The 15,198-nt window shown below is 51.0% G+C and overlaps 3 protein-coding genes and 1 long non-coding RNA gene across 6 annotated transcripts; 1 reads left to right on the forward strand and 3 right to left on the reverse strand.

Annotated features, from left to right (window-relative positions):
• Window positions 1-46: 46 nt before the first annotated feature.
• On the forward strand, window positions 47-10,461 carry JOSD1 (Josephin domain containing 1). Its single transcript, XM_416259.8, has 4 exons — window positions 47-959; window positions 5,173-5,301; window positions 5,430-5,624; window positions 7,936-10,461. The coding sequence occupies exons 1-4, from the start codon at window positions 772-774 to the stop codon at window positions 8,033-8,035; spliced, it is 612 nt and encodes a 203-aa protein (XP_416259.1). The 5' UTR covers window positions 47-771; the 3' UTR covers window positions 8,036-10,461.
• LOC121109334 lies at window positions 1,690-5,182 on the reverse strand. 3 transcript variants are annotated; one of them, XR_005849008.2, is made up of 4 exons: window positions 5,143-5,182; window positions 4,795-4,886; window positions 4,116-4,191; window positions 1,690-3,685 (listed from the first exon to the last, which is right to left on the reverse strand). It is a non-coding gene; the product is annotated as an uncharacterized LOC121109334 (long non-coding RNA). The 3 variants fall into 3 exon arrangements; XR_005849002.2 differs by having other exon boundaries at window positions 1,690-3,939; XR_005849001.2 differs by having other exon boundaries at window positions 1,690-4,191.
• A 222-nt stretch (window positions 10,462-10,683) lies between the features above and the next one.
• On the reverse strand, window positions 10,684-12,519 carry TOMM22 (translocase of outer mitochondrial membrane 22). The gene is made up of 4 exons (NM_001389531.2): window positions 12,386-12,519; window positions 12,167-12,285; window positions 11,858-11,975; window positions 10,684-11,460 (listed from the first exon to the last, which is right to left on the reverse strand). Exons 1-4 carry the CDS (start codon window positions 12,491-12,493, stop codon window positions 11,386-11,388), a joined length of 420 nt encoding a protein of 139 aa, NP_001376460.1. The 5' UTR covers window positions 12,494-12,519; the 3' UTR covers window positions 10,684-11,385.
• Window positions 12,520-12,651: 132 nt separating this feature from the next.
• On the reverse strand, window positions 12,652-14,948 carry CBY1 (chibby family member 1, beta catenin antagonist). The gene is made up of 4 exons (NM_001278149.2): window positions 14,652-14,948; window positions 14,176-14,281; window positions 13,979-14,094; window positions 12,652-13,180 (listed from the first exon to the last, which is right to left on the reverse strand). Exons 1-4 carry the CDS (start codon window positions 14,727-14,729, stop codon window positions 13,100-13,102), a joined length of 381 nt encoding a protein of 126 aa, NP_001265078.1. The 5' UTR covers window positions 14,730-14,948; the 3' UTR covers window positions 12,652-13,099.
• Window positions 14,949-15,198: the final 250 nt, after the last annotated feature.

Below are 15,198 nucleotides of genomic sequence, written 5' to 3' on the forward strand. Positions count from 1 at the left end.
ATGGAACGCGCCGAATGTCTGCGGGGCTCCTGACAGAAAACCCCTCGGCGCAGTAGAGAAAGAAGGAGGGAAGGGAAGGGGGGGCGCATGCGCCGCCGTTGCTGGTGTGAGGAGGCCGTGGCCGGGCAGCGGGGGAGCGGCGGTTCCTCGGGGCTCCGCGCGGGCCCTGCCCGCTCCTAACGGAGGTTTCCCTCGGGCGGAGGCGCGGGGCGGCCCGCTGGGCGCTGCGGAGCCCGGAGCTGTGTTTTATGGCCTAGGAGGAGGCGGCTTCCTTCCCCGAGCCGTTGGCATCCCGGAGCCTGCCCTGCCCGCAGCGATGGAGGAGGGCAGCTGAGGGACCCCGGCCCATTCCGTGCCCCGGGGCGGGCCCGCGCCGTGAGCTCGGCCCTGCGGGGTGCCCCTCCCTGCGGCCTGCGCTGGGTACCGGAGATGGAAGAAAAGGAGCGGTGTGGTAACGTCCAGCTGGCACCTTGAGACTGACGGGATCCGTGTCTTTGGGTTGTCTGTCTGGTTTTGTTTTTGTTTTTTGGGAGGGGGGAGGGGTTGGGGGTGCGTGGCGTTTTATGGGGTATGGGAGAAAGGAGGTGGTTGTTAAAGCCAGCCGTCAGAGGCGATTACTGAATAAACTGAAGCACAAGAGGGGGGTTGGCGAGCTGGAAGCTGCCCTTGCCTATAAAATAAAGGGGCCGTGTGCTGCTGCTGTGACTCTGAGGAAGAGACCTCGGCCTCCTGAGTTTCTCCCCTCCTGCTCGCCATCCGCCCTGCGAGAAGATGAGTTGCGTGCCATGGAAAGGTGACAAGGCCAAATCGGAGTCCCCAGAGCCACCCCAGCTGCTGCCGCCGCTACATATTTACCACGAGAAGCAGCGCAGGGAGTTGTGTGCCCTCCATGCCCTCAACAATGTCTTCCAGGACAGCAACGCCTTCACTAGGGAAACCCTGCAGGAGATTTTTCAGAGGTAAGGCATTCTGCACTGGCAGAAGTGTTTGTTTCCTTTGGTGCTTAGAGGGATTTGCAGGTCTTATTTCTGGGGACAAATAGAAGTGTTCTGAGCTGCTCTGAGTTGAATGTGGCTCTTTTTTACCCCATTGCTTACCTCTTTTATTTTTCCCTCTTTCCACGTAGAAATCGTCTCTTATTCCTGTTTCTCAGACTATTGAACCTGTCCAAGAGCTTTACTGCAGGTGCTGCTGTGTGATTGCACTGCATCCACCTTAATGCATCTATTGCTTTCTGCCCCTGCCTCCCGTCGGTGTGTTGTCTTCATGTAGTACCAGATTTGGGGGATGAGGGTGGCCAGGATGACAAAGGGATCATCATATGAGGGTGGATGGTGATAGGACAAGGGGGAATGGTTTTAAACTGAGACAGGGGAGGTATAGGTTAGATATTAGGAGGAAGTTTTTCACCCAGAGGGTGGTGATGCACTGGAACAGGTTGCCCAAGGAGGCTGTGGATGCCCCATCCCTGGAGGCATTCAAGGCCAGGCTGGATGTGGCTCTGGGCAGCCTGGTCTGCTGGTTGGCGACCCTGCACACAGCAGGGGGGTTGAAAACAGATGATCATTGTGGTCCTTTTCAACCCAGGCCATTCTATGATTCTATAAAAACGTCTTAATTCAGTACTGTGGAACTTTGAAGATGCTGGACATTAAAGCTTCGTCAACTTATTCAAGCAGTTAAATGAAGTTTTTCAAATATTGCAGCCTTTTTTATTTCCTTGCAGCGAGAGCCTGCTTACCAAGCAGGATTTGATCTCAGTAGCTAGATCCATGTTTTCTGCAGTGTTGGCTGAACACTTCCTGGCAGCTTCACATAATTAATAAAGGCATTCTTGAGTCTTGCACGGGAAATTGTAATTGATAAATGTGTTCTGCAAAACAACTCATTTGGCAAGATGTTTATTTCATGTTGTTTAATGCTTTGTGGAAACTGTCCTGAGGGTGCCTTTGAAAATTCTGATGACTTCAATTGATGAAGCTAAGGAATGGGGTAGTAAATGGAGTCTCCCTGCAGTATTCAGTCTCAGTATCTAATCTTCATTGAGGTTATGGTTGAGTACTCGTTACCAGTAGCTGACAGCACATTGTGTTAGTGAGGCAGAGGGAATAGCTCTCCATGGCAGCAGTTAGGCTGGAGGTGTTGCTGGACAAAGTTCCCTGCCCTGTTGCTACCACCCTAAAAATCAGAAGATTTATTGACTTGGGGCTTGGCTTGCCATGTGTGTGCCTTCCTTCCTTTAGTGAACAAAACGTAGTAGTAGGCAGCTGCAAACATCAGGTGGAAGTGCTATTTGCAATGGTGCTGTAAATAAAATGCCTATTCATGAAGAGGAGCTCATCAACAGCATTTTAACTTTGTCCGGCGTAAAGGCTCTGTGGTTTTGTTCCAGAGTAGCAATTGTCAGAGCTGTAATCACGGATGGATTTCTACTGGCCTGAAGTAAACAGAGGCAGTTCCTGTGGTAGGAGTGGCGTGATGATCTAATTAGTTGGTTTTCACTGGCCTTGCTGAGAGAGAATGAGTGTGCAGCGTGGAGCTTCTCAGAAAGCATTCAGGTGCTCATCTGGTGAGCCCTTTTGCCCCATAAGGAAGAATCTCTTAAATTCCAAACTGGTGTTGTCTCACTTTAATATTCAGATGGAGGTATGCAGACCGATCCAACCCCACAGCAGTAGTTGAAGCGGCGTTTGGACAACGCTCTCAAAAATATGGTTTGAATTTTAGGTAGTCCCGTAGAGCCAGGAGTTGGACTCTGTGATCCTTGTGGGTTCCTTCCAACTCCCAGTGTTCTAAATGGATGAGCTATGAGGAATGCATAACAATTGCCTCCTCCTTTGCCTCTCTGTGGAGTTACTGCCTGTTTCCAGCTCTTTGGCTTGACTTGAAGTAGCGTGGTCTTAGCCACGTTTTATACATCACTTTTCCACATGTCTTTCCTGTGTCTAGTCGTACACTGGGTTCTACTGAATATAACAGAAGACTGATGAGTATTTTAATAAGCTACAGAAACGTCGCTAGGCATCATTGTTATTTTTTTTAAGCTTGGTGTTTACGTGGTAATGAAATCACAAAGAAGCTCAAGGTTTCCCTCGCTCTGACCACATCCCTTGAAAAATAATTGAAGTGTGTTTCTTAATCATTCATTTCCCTTTTGCTGCATCCCATTGCTCCAGGCCAGCGTAGAGTGATTATTATCATCATTTCAAGTATATGCCAAAGCATGTCCCAAGCTCCCCTCTGGTTCTGTAGTCCTCCCTCTCTTCTTTTCTCTAATATGAGAACCATCTTTTTGATGTTCCTCTGCCTTTTGTTTCAGGAAGTAAGATTGCTTGTTCCCGTTGTTGCGTGGAGATGCCAACAAAACCACTTCACTTGAGTCTGTTTCTTGAGATCTGGTTAGAAAAGACAGCTTTGTGTTGGAGTTGATGAAGGTTTGTGACTTGGGAAACTCAGAAGGATTGTTGCCTGTAGTTCTATTCAACTTAGTCAGTCTTGCCCAGCTTAGTCTCTAGATAAATAATGTTACTGTTCCTTGTTTAGTCAGAATCCTTCAGCTGATGGTTGTGTTCCCTATGTACGTGTATGTGAGCAGAAGTGTGTCAAGGTGGCTTTTGATGAAGGCTTTCTGGTGGGTAACAGTTCTCTGAGTGTCACCTCTGTTTTTTGTCTCGTTTCTGGGCCTCTGTAATTTACAGGAGAGAACAAAGATGAGTGCATTCTTTCAGCCCGCAAATAAGCTAGTCTTTGGAAGACTGTGCCACAAGAGGGTGCTTGTGCAAACCAAAGGGCTTGTAACTGGGAGGCTTTCCTAGCTTGCCAGCGCTCATGAGAGATAATAGGTTGAAGCAATGTTCTTGAGGAATTAGTTGTAGCCCAGTGATCTTGCTTTGTGGTGATGCCAGAAGGGCTGTGACAAGCTACGGTAGCGTCTCTGATCTGTAAGATACAGCAGAGATTTGGAGACTGGGAACTGATTTTCAGGAAACGTCACTGCCCTGCTGAGAAGTGCTCAGAGGCAGATATTAATAGGTTTTTGTGTTACCACATTGTTTGAGGCTGTTTTGCTGCGGTTTGCTGTCCTGTAAGAGAACAGAAGTGATGCGGAAGGTTACCTGTCTGTACCTTATCTAGCCTCGCTTGGTCTGAAATGTAATACTCAGCTGGTCAGGGGAGCATCAGGGGTCAGAGCTGGCATGAAGGAAAGGCAGAGGAAACATGGATATCAGGTGCCACAGAACATCTGAACCTTGTGCCTGCAGAGCTACTGGAGTCCTCGCCAGTCAAAAGAGCAACCCATCGCAATAGAACAGAGCTAAGGCTTGGCTTTCCCCTGTTTGCCATTGCATGACCTTGCTCTTCTGGGCTCTCAGTTTCCCTCTGTGCCCATCCTCCCAGCTGCTGAAGCTCATTTGTCCTCCTCACGTTAACTCACTGCCTTGTCGATTTCTCTGCTTAGTGTTTATCCTGAGGGGGCTGAGGGTTGCATATCTCCTTCTCTTATGCCTTGCATCCATTTTCTGTATTTGTAGACAGTAAAGGCTGTCTTACCTCTTTTGCATATTACATGATGGACTCTGATTCTGGATTTTTGGATTCTACAGTCGTGTAAGTGATGTCTAGGCAAGTTTTTCAAAGCTTAAAAGGTTATTTTTTTTATAGCAGTGGCAGTGTTTTAGAAACTTTCAAGCCCAAATATGTCCTCAGCTTTACGTATGAATATTCTTTTCATTCACCTCTGGGGGAGAATAACCTTTAACTGCAGGCAGCCCACTCTGGGTCTTGTGATCTCACCTGCCCTTAAAGACTGATGTTGAATGCTCAACGCTTGAAGCTGTGGTAGCTGTTGTTCTAGATGGCAAGCTGGCATTTACTCCAATTCTGAACTAGGAGAAAATAATAAAAGTGGGATTCTGAATTACCAGTTCAATGCAGGTGGAATGTATGCAATTTCTCACGTCAAAGCTAGGATCCTTGGAGGTTTTGCTCATCAAAGTCATTGTTAATGTGTTGTTTAGCCTTCTCACCTGCTTGGTTTAGGGGAGAAGGGGCAGATGAAATAGTTCACTTTTAATTAACCAAATCCCCTGAAAACAGGCTTCAAGTTATACAGCAATTTTGGAATATGGGTTTGCCAAGCACCTGCTAGAGCAGCTCTTGTTCTATTTCCAGGCTGTCTCCCAACACCATGGTGACGCCACACAAGAAGAGCATGCTGGGAAATGGGAACTATGATGTGAACGTGATCATGGCAGCGCTTCAGACCAAAGGATATGAGGCAGTTTGGTGGGACAAGCGCAGGTATTCAGGAATTGTGTAATTCCAGAGATGGCTGCCAACTGTAAAACTAAAAGCAAAAACCAAGAATCAGATGACATTCAAGTACCAGAACGTAATCTTGTTGCTGTTTGTTTTCTGCACCCTTTTAGGGATGTTAATGTCATTGCCCTGTCTAATGTGATGGGCTTCATCATGAATCTGCCGTCCAGCCTTTGCTGGGGTCCCTTGAAGCTCCCCCTCAAGCGGCAGCACTGGATCTGCGTCCGGGAGGTGGGAGGCACTTACTATAACCTCGACTCCAAACTCAAGATGCCTGAGTGGATTGGAGGTGAAAGTGAGCTCAGGTAAGGCTTCCCCACCCTCTTGTTACGTGTTCGTGGGTTTGTATCCAGGCATTCCCTACTGGAAGGGGTGAATTTGTTCTTAAACACTTAGTAGTGGAAGCATTTATGACTGAATTGCAGTACCAAGTATTTGAGGGTAATAAGATTCACTTACATCTACGTGGTGGTTCTGTGCTGATCGGAAGTTCAGCTCCACCACTCCACTCTGTCTGTACCCCTCCTCAAAAGAACAGTGGGGGAAAAATAAGATAAGGACAGGGAGATCACTCAAAGTTACCATCATGGACAAAACAGACTCAGCATATGGAGACTAATATAATTTATTGTCTACTATTAACAGAGTAGAGCAGTGAGAGCTAAAAGCAAACTAAAAACACCTCCCCCTCCTCCCCCAAGGAGGCTCAGGGGAATGGTGGCTGCAGTCAGTCCATAACACTTCATCTCTGCTGATCTGTAGTCGTTCTGCCCCTGTGTGAGCGTGGGGTCCCTCCCCCAGCATGCCATCCTTCTTGAACTGATCCCACATAGGCTTCCCATAGGCTGCAGCTCTCCGAGTGCTGATCAAACATGGCACCATGAGGGCCCACCCTTCAGGAACTGCTCTGCATGGCCCCTGTGGGAGGCAGCCCCTCTCAGCTCTCCTGCCCCACAGACTGCAGGTCTGGTCCAGGACTTCTGCAGGGGCTTTCCATGGGCTGTGCCTCCTTCAGGCTGCATTCACTGCTGTGCTGTGGGCTCCTCCATGGCTGCATGTGGAGGTCTGCCCTGCATGGTGGGGACGGTGGAGGGACAGAGGACAGCCTGTTCCTCCATGGGCCTCTCCTGTGCTGTGGGAGCACCTCCTTCTGAACTGACTATGGTGCCTGCAGGGCTCTTTTTTCTCCATTCTTACTTCTCTCTCCCAGCTGCTGTTGTGCAGTGTTTGCTTCCTTTCTTAAATCTCTTCTCACATCGCTCATGGCTCAGCTCTGGTTGGTGGTGGGTCTCTTCTGGAGCAGCTGAAGCTGGCTCTGATCTGATGTGGGGCAGCTGCTGGCTGGCCCTTCCCACTACAAAAAGCTTCTCTGCATAAGCCCAATGTAATTTATACCTTACTTGTGCAAAGCTAGGAAGATACTTTAGCCAGCAGAGGTTTCTGAGAGCTCAGGAGAGCCTAATTCCATCTGTTACAGGGCTGGCTCTGTCACTAGCAGTGAATGTAGAGGCCAAGTCTGACACTAGTGAGTGATGCCTGCAACTAGATGTGCTGTGCCTCACTGTCTCCTTGAATGTGAGACCGTCAGTATTCCTTTGCCTCTTCAGTACTGCGTGTTCCCAAATCTCCTCAGATTAGGAGTGCAGCCCTATTCTTGACTGCTTGCCTATTTCAGTATACGTTGCACACCTGGTTTAACTCCCCTCTGCTCTTCCATCTTAATACAAGATAGCTGGTATGATTTGCTTTGACTTTAAAATCTAACCTGTCCTTAGTTGCCATTATGCTTCCATTCTGTCCTGTTCTAAAGTGTACAAATGGCATTGCTGTCTCAACTAGACTTGTTCTAACTTAAGGGAGTAATATTTCCAGCACCTGTCATGTCATTCCAGTCTTGACAAATTGGGTATAAGCCTTTTGTGAGCTTCCAGGGTACAACAACACAGTACTGGATCTACTGTGCAGAACTAATTAGAGGGGTTTTGTGTTTATTTAAGGCTTGGGTGTGCTGTTCTTCAGCAATAAATAAGGGCTTCCTACATGCTGAATTTTGGAAGTTGGGCAGAAAGATACTGGAGAAAACATTGATGTGACTTTAATGGTTACTGAATTGCATCCAAGTTTGGTATGAGGAAAAAGCATATGGACAAGAAGGGGCTGCAGAGCCGTGTCAAATGACTGAGTGGTACTCCGCTGCTGTGACCTGTGATGAGGACATCCCGATGGCAGTGTTTTGCTTTTTATTTTCTGCTTGTTTTCCCCACAAACGTGTGCTGATTTGAAGTTACTTTCAGTTACAGTGTGGTTCTTGGTCTTGGAGACCTGATCAAGCGTGTTTGTTTTTAATCCCCATTTTTGCCACCTTGGAAAATTGGGGCGTGACATCTGTGTAGATCTCTTAACTGAAGTGATGGTGTCTATCTGATTCTGCAATAGCTTGCTGGGTAGAGTTGTGTTGAATCTGGTGCTTTTGATCAGTTTTCTGTCAGAAAATAATGAGGTGAGAAGATGGTCCTCCCATTTCTTGGCATATTTGCATAGCTAGCTATGTTTAGTTGTAGAAGATGACAAAGTTCTACATTCAATCGTGCTTATTCCTGTTTCTCCTTACCGTAGGAAATTTTTGAAACACCAGCTAAGAGGAAAGAACTGTGAACTCCTGCTGGTGGTGCCAGAGGAGGTGGAAGCACATCAGAGCTGGAGAGCTGACGTGTGACCTGGACCGACTCTGTCCTCTCTGTCCTCTCCTCTGCCCCTTTCTGGAACTCATGATGTCCTGAAACCTGGATAATGGGTGCCCCAACTCTTCTCTTCTGGAACTTCCTTTGTTAGGCTCTTTCCTTTCTTCCTTGGTGCAATAGGGAGGTGGCGTAGGACACTGTGGGGAGTGGGTGGGAGGTACTGAGGGCAGAGTGGAGGAAACTGGAAGCCAATCGCTGATTGCAAAGGCGAATGAGCTGCATGCCCTTCAGCTAACTAGAAGGCGTTGCTCTCTCTAAGGCTGTGCTTTGGGGACAGGCTTTCTGGAAAGCCTCCGACCTCTCTTTCTCTGTGTTACCCAAGGCTGCGTATGGTGACACAGTGTTCCTTTAGAACTCAGTGGGGAGGAGCGGGGGCCGAGCACACCGTCGCTCCTTCACAAGCCCCTCCCTCCAAAACAAGTTGTCGTGAAGGTGATTGCGACTTGGAAGGGTCTCTCAGGACACATTCAGAACACTAAGAATAGTATGGTGTTCAGCACGACCCTCTGCTTTGTAGGGATGGTTTGTGCCCAGAATTAGAGGGAGGTGGGAGGGTAAAAAAACTCATCTTTTGGGAAATTCTTTGGATAGCTAGAGGATTCTTCCCCAGTATCTCCAAAGACTTATATGTGTGGCCAAGTGGCTGTTTGGCAACGTGTGGCTAGCTAAGGCAGTGCAAAAACAGCAGGCACAGGCTAATGGGGGACTATCAGGTTCCTGAATTCTGGCTAAAGTCTGCCTGGGTTTTGTGCTATGTTGGGTTTTAATTTGTTTGTTTGTTTTAAACATCTGAAGCTATTCTGGTTTTCTGTGTGAACACCCAGTAGTTTAGGGGCTGTTTGGAAAGAAAAATAAAATCTGAAGGAGTTTTAAGAGGAAATAATTCCCTTATTTTCCTCTTTCCAGAAGTCTAGCCCACGATCACAAATGCCACGCAGAATGTCCCAGAAGGAGCTTTCCTACAAGTGAGCTGGTCACGAAAGGAGAAAATATATGTAATAATTTGAGGAGGGAAGTCTTATGATAGTCCACTTTTGCCTCTTTATAGTTATTAGCAGCCAATGTGGGAGATGCAGAGGGTCCACCAGAATCATCAGGTTTTGAGTGCGGGCCCTGGTGGTTGAATCAACTTCTCTTTTAGTGCTGGCTGACAAACATTCCATTAATGAGTGGATTGCTTTTTCCTCCCCTCCTTTCCATGGGGGGGAAAAAAGTGATGAGACATGGAGACTCTAAGAGGGATCTTGGTCTGTTGTTTCTCTGTCACCTAGGCCAGCTGTAGCTCAGTTGCTGCTTCCAAGCAGGAGGAAGCACTGAACTGAGGACAGGGCTCCTTGCATTTAGCTCTTCCTGGCTGAGCTGCCATTTGCTTCTCTCTTTACGCACGGAAGGGCTCAGCTAAATGGTAACTGCTGGAAAGGGATGGAGCTCGAACGATTCTGCTCTGCCAGGTAGGAAACTCTCATTCCGGTGGTGGTGGAGCTTTCAGAAGGAGGGCTGTGGGCTGTAACTACCTTTTCTCAGCTGTTTCTCTTGAGAGCTCAGCAAAGCATGAGCAGGTGTTTGAAGCCAAGCGAGAGACTGCTAACTCACACCTCGTTACCATGACCAGAGGCAGTGTGACAACAGGACGAGCGTGGTGTTCCCTGAGCCCCGGACATCCCATGAGCACTGTTTTGCAGTCTTCTGAGCACAGCCTCCAGAAGTCAAGGGCAAGTGGCTCTTATGTTTTAAATACCCAGTGTTTCTAGAACAAGTCCTGTTTCGTAACACATTCCAATGACCAATACCAGCTGGCAGAGTTTTTAAACACTTTACAAGCAGAATGCAAAGCCTGCAGGCGTTCTGCTCATGACTTGAAGCCATTTCTTCAAGAGAGGAAGGGGGAGAGAAAGAAAAAATCTCAACAGCAACACTTTCTATGCTGCGTCAAACCGCACTTTGGAGAAACCGTTTGCATGGAAACTGCAAGCCAATGGATCAGTGCACAATATGCAAAGATGTTTTAAAACATTTTGGGGCTACTTTCCTCTCCTTGTATGTCAGCACCTCTCCTGTGGGGGGAAAATAGTGTGATTCAGCTGCTCAGGTAAAGGGAAACTGAACGATCGCACCCCTGGGGCAAGCAAGGCTGCTGGACAGAGGGTGGGCGGATCAGTCCGGTCCCACTGCCTGGGAGTGGGGAAAGTTAGTTTTCTTGCTTGTTTGGTTTTGTTAGAGCCTTGTCTTGGGTTTGTTTACAGAGATGTATTTTGTTTAACCAAATATGAAAAAAAAAAATGGGAAAAAAAAAAACCATTTCCATATAAATGTCTTATCACTTCTGTATGTTCAACTGAATTGTTCTGTAACAAAGTATGTAAAGGAAAAATAAACTTTTTTTTTTTCATTGGTTATAAAACTGGCTAATATTGAATTAAGAACCTTGAGCCTTGGGTCCTGGGGCTCGAGGTAGAACGGTGGATGGAAATTCTAACACCTCTATGAGAACTCCCTTAAGTTACCCCCAATGTCTCAAGTCCCTGAGCAGAGATGCTGTGCGTGAACCAGAAGGGCGCAGAGCCGCTTAACACTTCATTGGCACCGGTGCTCCAGGAAAGAAGCATCCTCTTCAAGGAACGTATCTATTAAAACCACACTGCTCAGGTTGGATTTATTTAATATTCAATACAAAAAAATATGCAGCCGATTTCTGAAGTTCTACTTTATGACGCAGAGGATCAGCGCTGATGTGATTTCCATTAACCCCCTCTGCCACTCCCTCGGTACTCACACACGCACGCACACAATGTTGCAGTGAAAGTATTTGCACACGCATCTTCCCAGAGAATTTCTTCCACGGGGTACGGATACCCTCAACCCTCCTTCTTCCTTTGCTTCATCTGCTGGCAGAGTCGCTTCTTGTTCTATCACCGATGCTCTCAGGCTTTGAGTTAGCTAGGAAAGGATTTGTGTTTGACTGTTGCCATCTGAAGCCCAACTCGTGCCCTAAGGTGGTTTTTCTGGGAGGTAAGGAGTCCAGAACAGGAACTCCATGATTTCAAGTCTTTGTAACTGATTACAGCGTACTGATTGAACAAAAGAAAAGACTCGTGACTTCTACAGGGGAAGAATGCAGACAGGAGCCATCATCAGGTCCAGACAGGGGGCTTCCCCCCCCCCCCCACAGTATGAACAGGTCAATGTCCCGAAATATAACCAAAAATAAAAACAGAACCAAAAAAAAAAAAACCCAAAAATGCTCTGACCCAACAAATCAACAGTTCAATATATCATAATGTCAAGGTCTTCCCACATGATACAAATCCAACGCGGCTTCAGCAAATTAGATTTTTCCAGAAAGCGGAGGCAGGGCTCCCGGCATGCCCCCAGATAGCCCTGTGTTGGGTCCTAAGAGAATCTGCAAGAGACAGAGAGATTAGAAGCTTTGAGGATGCACCTCACTACCCTGCAGTAGGACTGGGAGAGCACAGCGAGGCAGCGCCCACCCCTGGGGTCAGACACTGAGCCCTTTCCCTCTCCGCAACCACCACCAGGTTCAGAGCTTGACCTCGCCAAACCCAGACCCGCGGGTTTGGATGCAGCTGTGCAGGCCGAGAGGACGCTGCCTCGTGCCACTCCCACTGGAGGATGCAATCAGAGCACGGTGTGGGACGAGCGAGCCCACGGCATCAAACACATCGCCTCTGCTTTCTGCTTCCAGAGCCGCAGCGCCAGCTGATCACTGTGGGGCTGCGCAGGCAGCCAGAGCCGCATCCAAACAGCACTGAGAGCAGGCGGCGGAGCTCCAGCCTCACCTGTCGCTGCTGCAGCTGCTGCTGTTGCTCCATCTGCAGCTTTTCGGTTTCAAACACGACGGGAAGAACTAAAATCATGAAAGAGGTGGTCCCAATCCACAGTGCTGCCCTGGAGAATCTGCGTGGAGCAAAACGCGTTAGGAAGACGAATCTCGGCGGCACGCCGGAGCAGCACTCGGACCCCTCCCTCGTTCCCTCTCCCCCTCCTCCACCCCGAAGCCCGGCCGGAACCACCCGGCCTCCTCTCGGCCGCCGGGAAGCGGAGCCATCCGCAGCCCTCCGCAGCCCGCGGGCCTCGCCGCCCCTCACCTGTACATCTTCTGCGCTATCGCCAGCGACAGGTCGAAGGTGGCTCCGGCCGCCGAGCGCACGCTCTCGGGGAACATCTCGGTCAGCCCCCACAGCCGCTCCGCCAGCGTCTCGTCCAGCTGCGGGCGACAGCGCGCCGTCAGGCCTGCAGCGCCCGACGGGGTCACCCCGCTCGCACGGCCCTCCCGGCCATCCCGGCCCGCCCCGCCGCCGCGCTACCTCCTCGTCGTCGTCGTCGTCCTCCAGCTCGTCCTCCAGATCCTCGGCCTTGCCCGCGCCGCCCTTGGGCAGCAGCTCCTCCGGGGACAGGGACGCAGGGGCAGCCATCACCACCACCGCCACCACCACCAGGGACGGAGCGGGCAGCGAGCCGCCGGAAGCGGAAGTGCGGACGGAGCGGCCCCGGAAGGAAGGAGCGGCGCACAGCGCCCCCTGGCGGCCGGGAGGTGCCACGCCCCAAAACACGACGCAGAAGCACGCAGATGTGGGTTCCAACGAACGTTTTAATGTGAGTTTCCATGTAAACGATGCCGAACGCTCGAGAACAAGCGAGGTCAGCGCCCCGCTCGCCAAAGGCCCTGCACAAAGCCAGGCTGTGAATCCGGGCATCTGCCGTGGCACAGATCTCTGCTTACAGGGAGCACGGTGCTGCCAGGTTGCTGTGGAGCGTGTGTACCTGCGGCTAACAGCCGTGAGTGCTAAACAGTGCTCCGAGAACAAACACGAGCGTTGGTTATCAGTGCACAGTGTGACATACAGGGATGCAGAGGCACCCTTACACAGTACCGATGCAATACTGCAAGCATCTCGTCCCGTGGAACTATCTCTATGTGGTACCAACACAGCCCGGACACCCAAGCCAGTCTCTGCCCGCAGGAGCAGGGAAAGTCTCCCAAGACCTCCTGCTCCCTTCTCCCCCAGCCACCACTTCTTTCACTTCCTCCTCCGGGTGTGACTCTTCAGCTCCTCCAGCTCCTTCTCCATCAGGTGGGACTCGGCGGTGGTCTCAGAGAGCTGCAAGGCACAGCGAGCAACTGTAATGTGCTCCTTCAAGCATCGCCCTACCAGAAGCTTTGCTGATTACACTCCGTGTTTTGTGGCACAATCTTCGCAGAGACGTCACTAAGATTTACAGCCACAGCCAGCTCCAAGGTGAGAAACCATCTGGGTTTTGGTGAGAGGGAAGCCGAGGCTTCACACTTCACCAAGACAGCCCAGAGAACCTGGAGGGCAGCTGTACTTCCTGCTAAGTGCAGTGCCACAGTCACAAAAGCAACTTTCCAGGTTTAAAGCATGGAGAGAACATAAAGCAGGAAAACGCTGAAGGAACAGCTATTTCTTCAGGCTGACATAAAGGCCAAATCATTTAGTACGCTCAGAGTATACACATATTGTATTTCGGCAGAGAAATTCTCCAGATTTTGAACGTGTAAGGCTGCATTTTGGTTAGTTTTGTGCTGGGGAATTCTGTCACCCATAGGCTTACACACGGAACAGATGTAAGAGCCCTCGTCAGGCCACAAGGAAGATCCTAGAGCCTTAATCCTCCGTGACCCGACACAGCACTCGCAGGGGCTCCCGTCCAACTCAGCACTTGCTAAAGCCAAGCTCTGCCCCTCATCTTGCAGAGGGAGCAGATGAAGTCAGACCTTTCCCCCATGTTTGCTTTGGCACCACATTTTTTCTTGTGCAGTGGGGTAAAGCAGGAATGGAGTGCACTCTCCACTGTAAGAACCGCTTCCTTTGGTGCCCCCCAGCACCCTTCACATCAGCACTTCCACCACGAAGGGCGGACAGAGGTTCATTACTCACCATGTCCAGCAGAATATCCACCTTCAGACGAAGGAGATTGTTTTCCTCCTCCAGCTGCTGGTTGCGTTTGCGCAAGCGCTGCATTTCCCTGCGATCTCCCGTGAAGCTTCCTATTTCTGGAGGAAATAAAGAGACCACAAGGAGGGCCATCAGCCAACCGTGACCACGGCAGGCCCAGCCGCCCCGCACGGCACTACCTGCCACCCACTGGCCGTTCTCAAACTTGAGGCTCTGCCCGGTGAGGTTCATGGTGGGGGTGCCATACTCCAGGCCCAGCTCGACCTCGCGGGTGGATCTGTCCAGCTGCACAGAGAAGGAATTGTTCAGGTTGAAAAAGACCTCTTAAGATCACCCAGTCAGCCATCAACCCATCACCACTAAACCATGTCCTCAGTGCCACATCCACACGGCTCTGGAACACCTCCAGGGACGGTGACCCCACCACCTCTCTGTGCAGCCTGTGCCACTGCAGCACTGCTCTTTCTGGGAAGAAATCTTTCCTAGCATCCAACCCGAACCTCCCCTGGCACAACTGGAGGCCATCACCTCTCATCCTATCACTTGTCCCCCAGTTACTCATCACCACGGCCGCGCTTTCTCCCACCCAAACAGGCAGCAAACACACCGGAGATGTCCCCCAAGGACCAGGAGGAACCGCAGCCCCAACACTCACCAAGTGCAGGTTGGACAGCGAGGCGGCCTTCCGCGGCGGGGTCTTCTTAGGGCTGAAGGTGCTCCCGAACAGCGGCATCGCTCCCTGCTGCCACGCTCCCACCGCCGGGCCGCGTCCCAAGCACGCAGTAGGGGCAGAGGCGCGGGCTGCTCGCCCTGCAACGGGCACCGCCCGCAGGGCCCGCGCTGGAGGCAGGCAGCGGGCACCGAGCAGCCCCGTTAGCGAGGGAAGAGCAGACGAGGATCTCCCCGCTCCCTTCCCGACGCAGCGCCGCGCTCAGCCCCGCCGTGCGGGGGCGGCGGCAGCCCGCTCCACCGGGATTCGCCTTCGTTCCGAGGGGGGCAGCACCGCTCCGCCGAGCGGCGCCTGCGCCCCGGCAGCCCCCGCCGCTCCGCGCTGTGGGTCCGCCGCGTGTCCCGGCGGCGGTTTGCGGCCGGCGCGTCGCCATGGCGACATCGGGGCCTCGCCGCTCCGCCCCGCTGCCGCCCTCGGCACGGGGCCTGGCGGCGGGGTTCCGTGCCCCGCGGGGGGCGTGGGTGGGGTTAGT

The sequence above is a fragment of the Gallus gallus genome, chromosome 1 (assembly GCF_016699485.2).
Source record: "Gallus gallus isolate bGalGal1 chromosome 1, bGalGal1.mat.broiler.GRCg7b, whole genome shotgun sequence".
NCBI lineage: Eukaryota > Metazoa > Chordata > Aves > Galliformes > Phasianidae > Gallus > Gallus gallus.

Bases quoted from the DNA above. Each gene is read 5' to 3' on its own strand.
- JOSD1 (XM_416259.8), top strand. From the start codon at position 772: ATGAGTTGCGTGCCATGGAAAGGTGACAAGGCCAAATCGGAGTCCCCA. The intron at 960-5,172 runs GTAAGGCATTCT...TTCTATTTCCAG, and splicing joins CTGCAGGAGATTTTTCAGAG to GCTGTCTCCCAACACCATGG. The intron at 5,625-7,935 runs GTAAGGCTTCCC...TCCTTACCGTAG, and splicing joins GGAGGTGAAAGTGAGCTCAG to GAAATTTTTGAAACACCAGC.
- TOMM22 (NM_001389531.2), bottom strand. From the start codon at position 12,493: ATGGCTGCCCCTGCGTCCCTGTCCCCGGAGGAGCTGCTGCCCAAGGGC. The intron at 11,976-12,166 runs GTGAGGGGCGGC...TGCTCCACGCAG, and splicing joins ATAGCGCAGAAGATGTACAG to ATTCTCCAGGGCAGCACTGT. The intron at 11,461-11,857 runs GTGAGGCTGGAG...TGTCTCTTGCAG, and splicing joins AGCAGCTGCAGCAGCGACAG to ATTCTCTTAGGACCCAACAC.
- CBY1 (NM_001278149.2), bottom strand. From the start codon at position 14,729: ATGCCGCTGTTCGGGAGCACCTTCAGCCCTAAGAAGACCCCGCCGCGG. The intron at 14,095-14,175 runs GTAGTGCCGTGC...TATTTCCTCCAG, and splicing joins GAACGGCCAGTGGGTGGCAG to AAATAGGAAGCTTCACGGGA. The intron at 13,181-13,978 runs GTGAGTAATGAA...TGTGCCTTGCAG, and splicing joins TGGATATTCTGCTGGACATG to CTCTCTGAGACCACCGCCGA.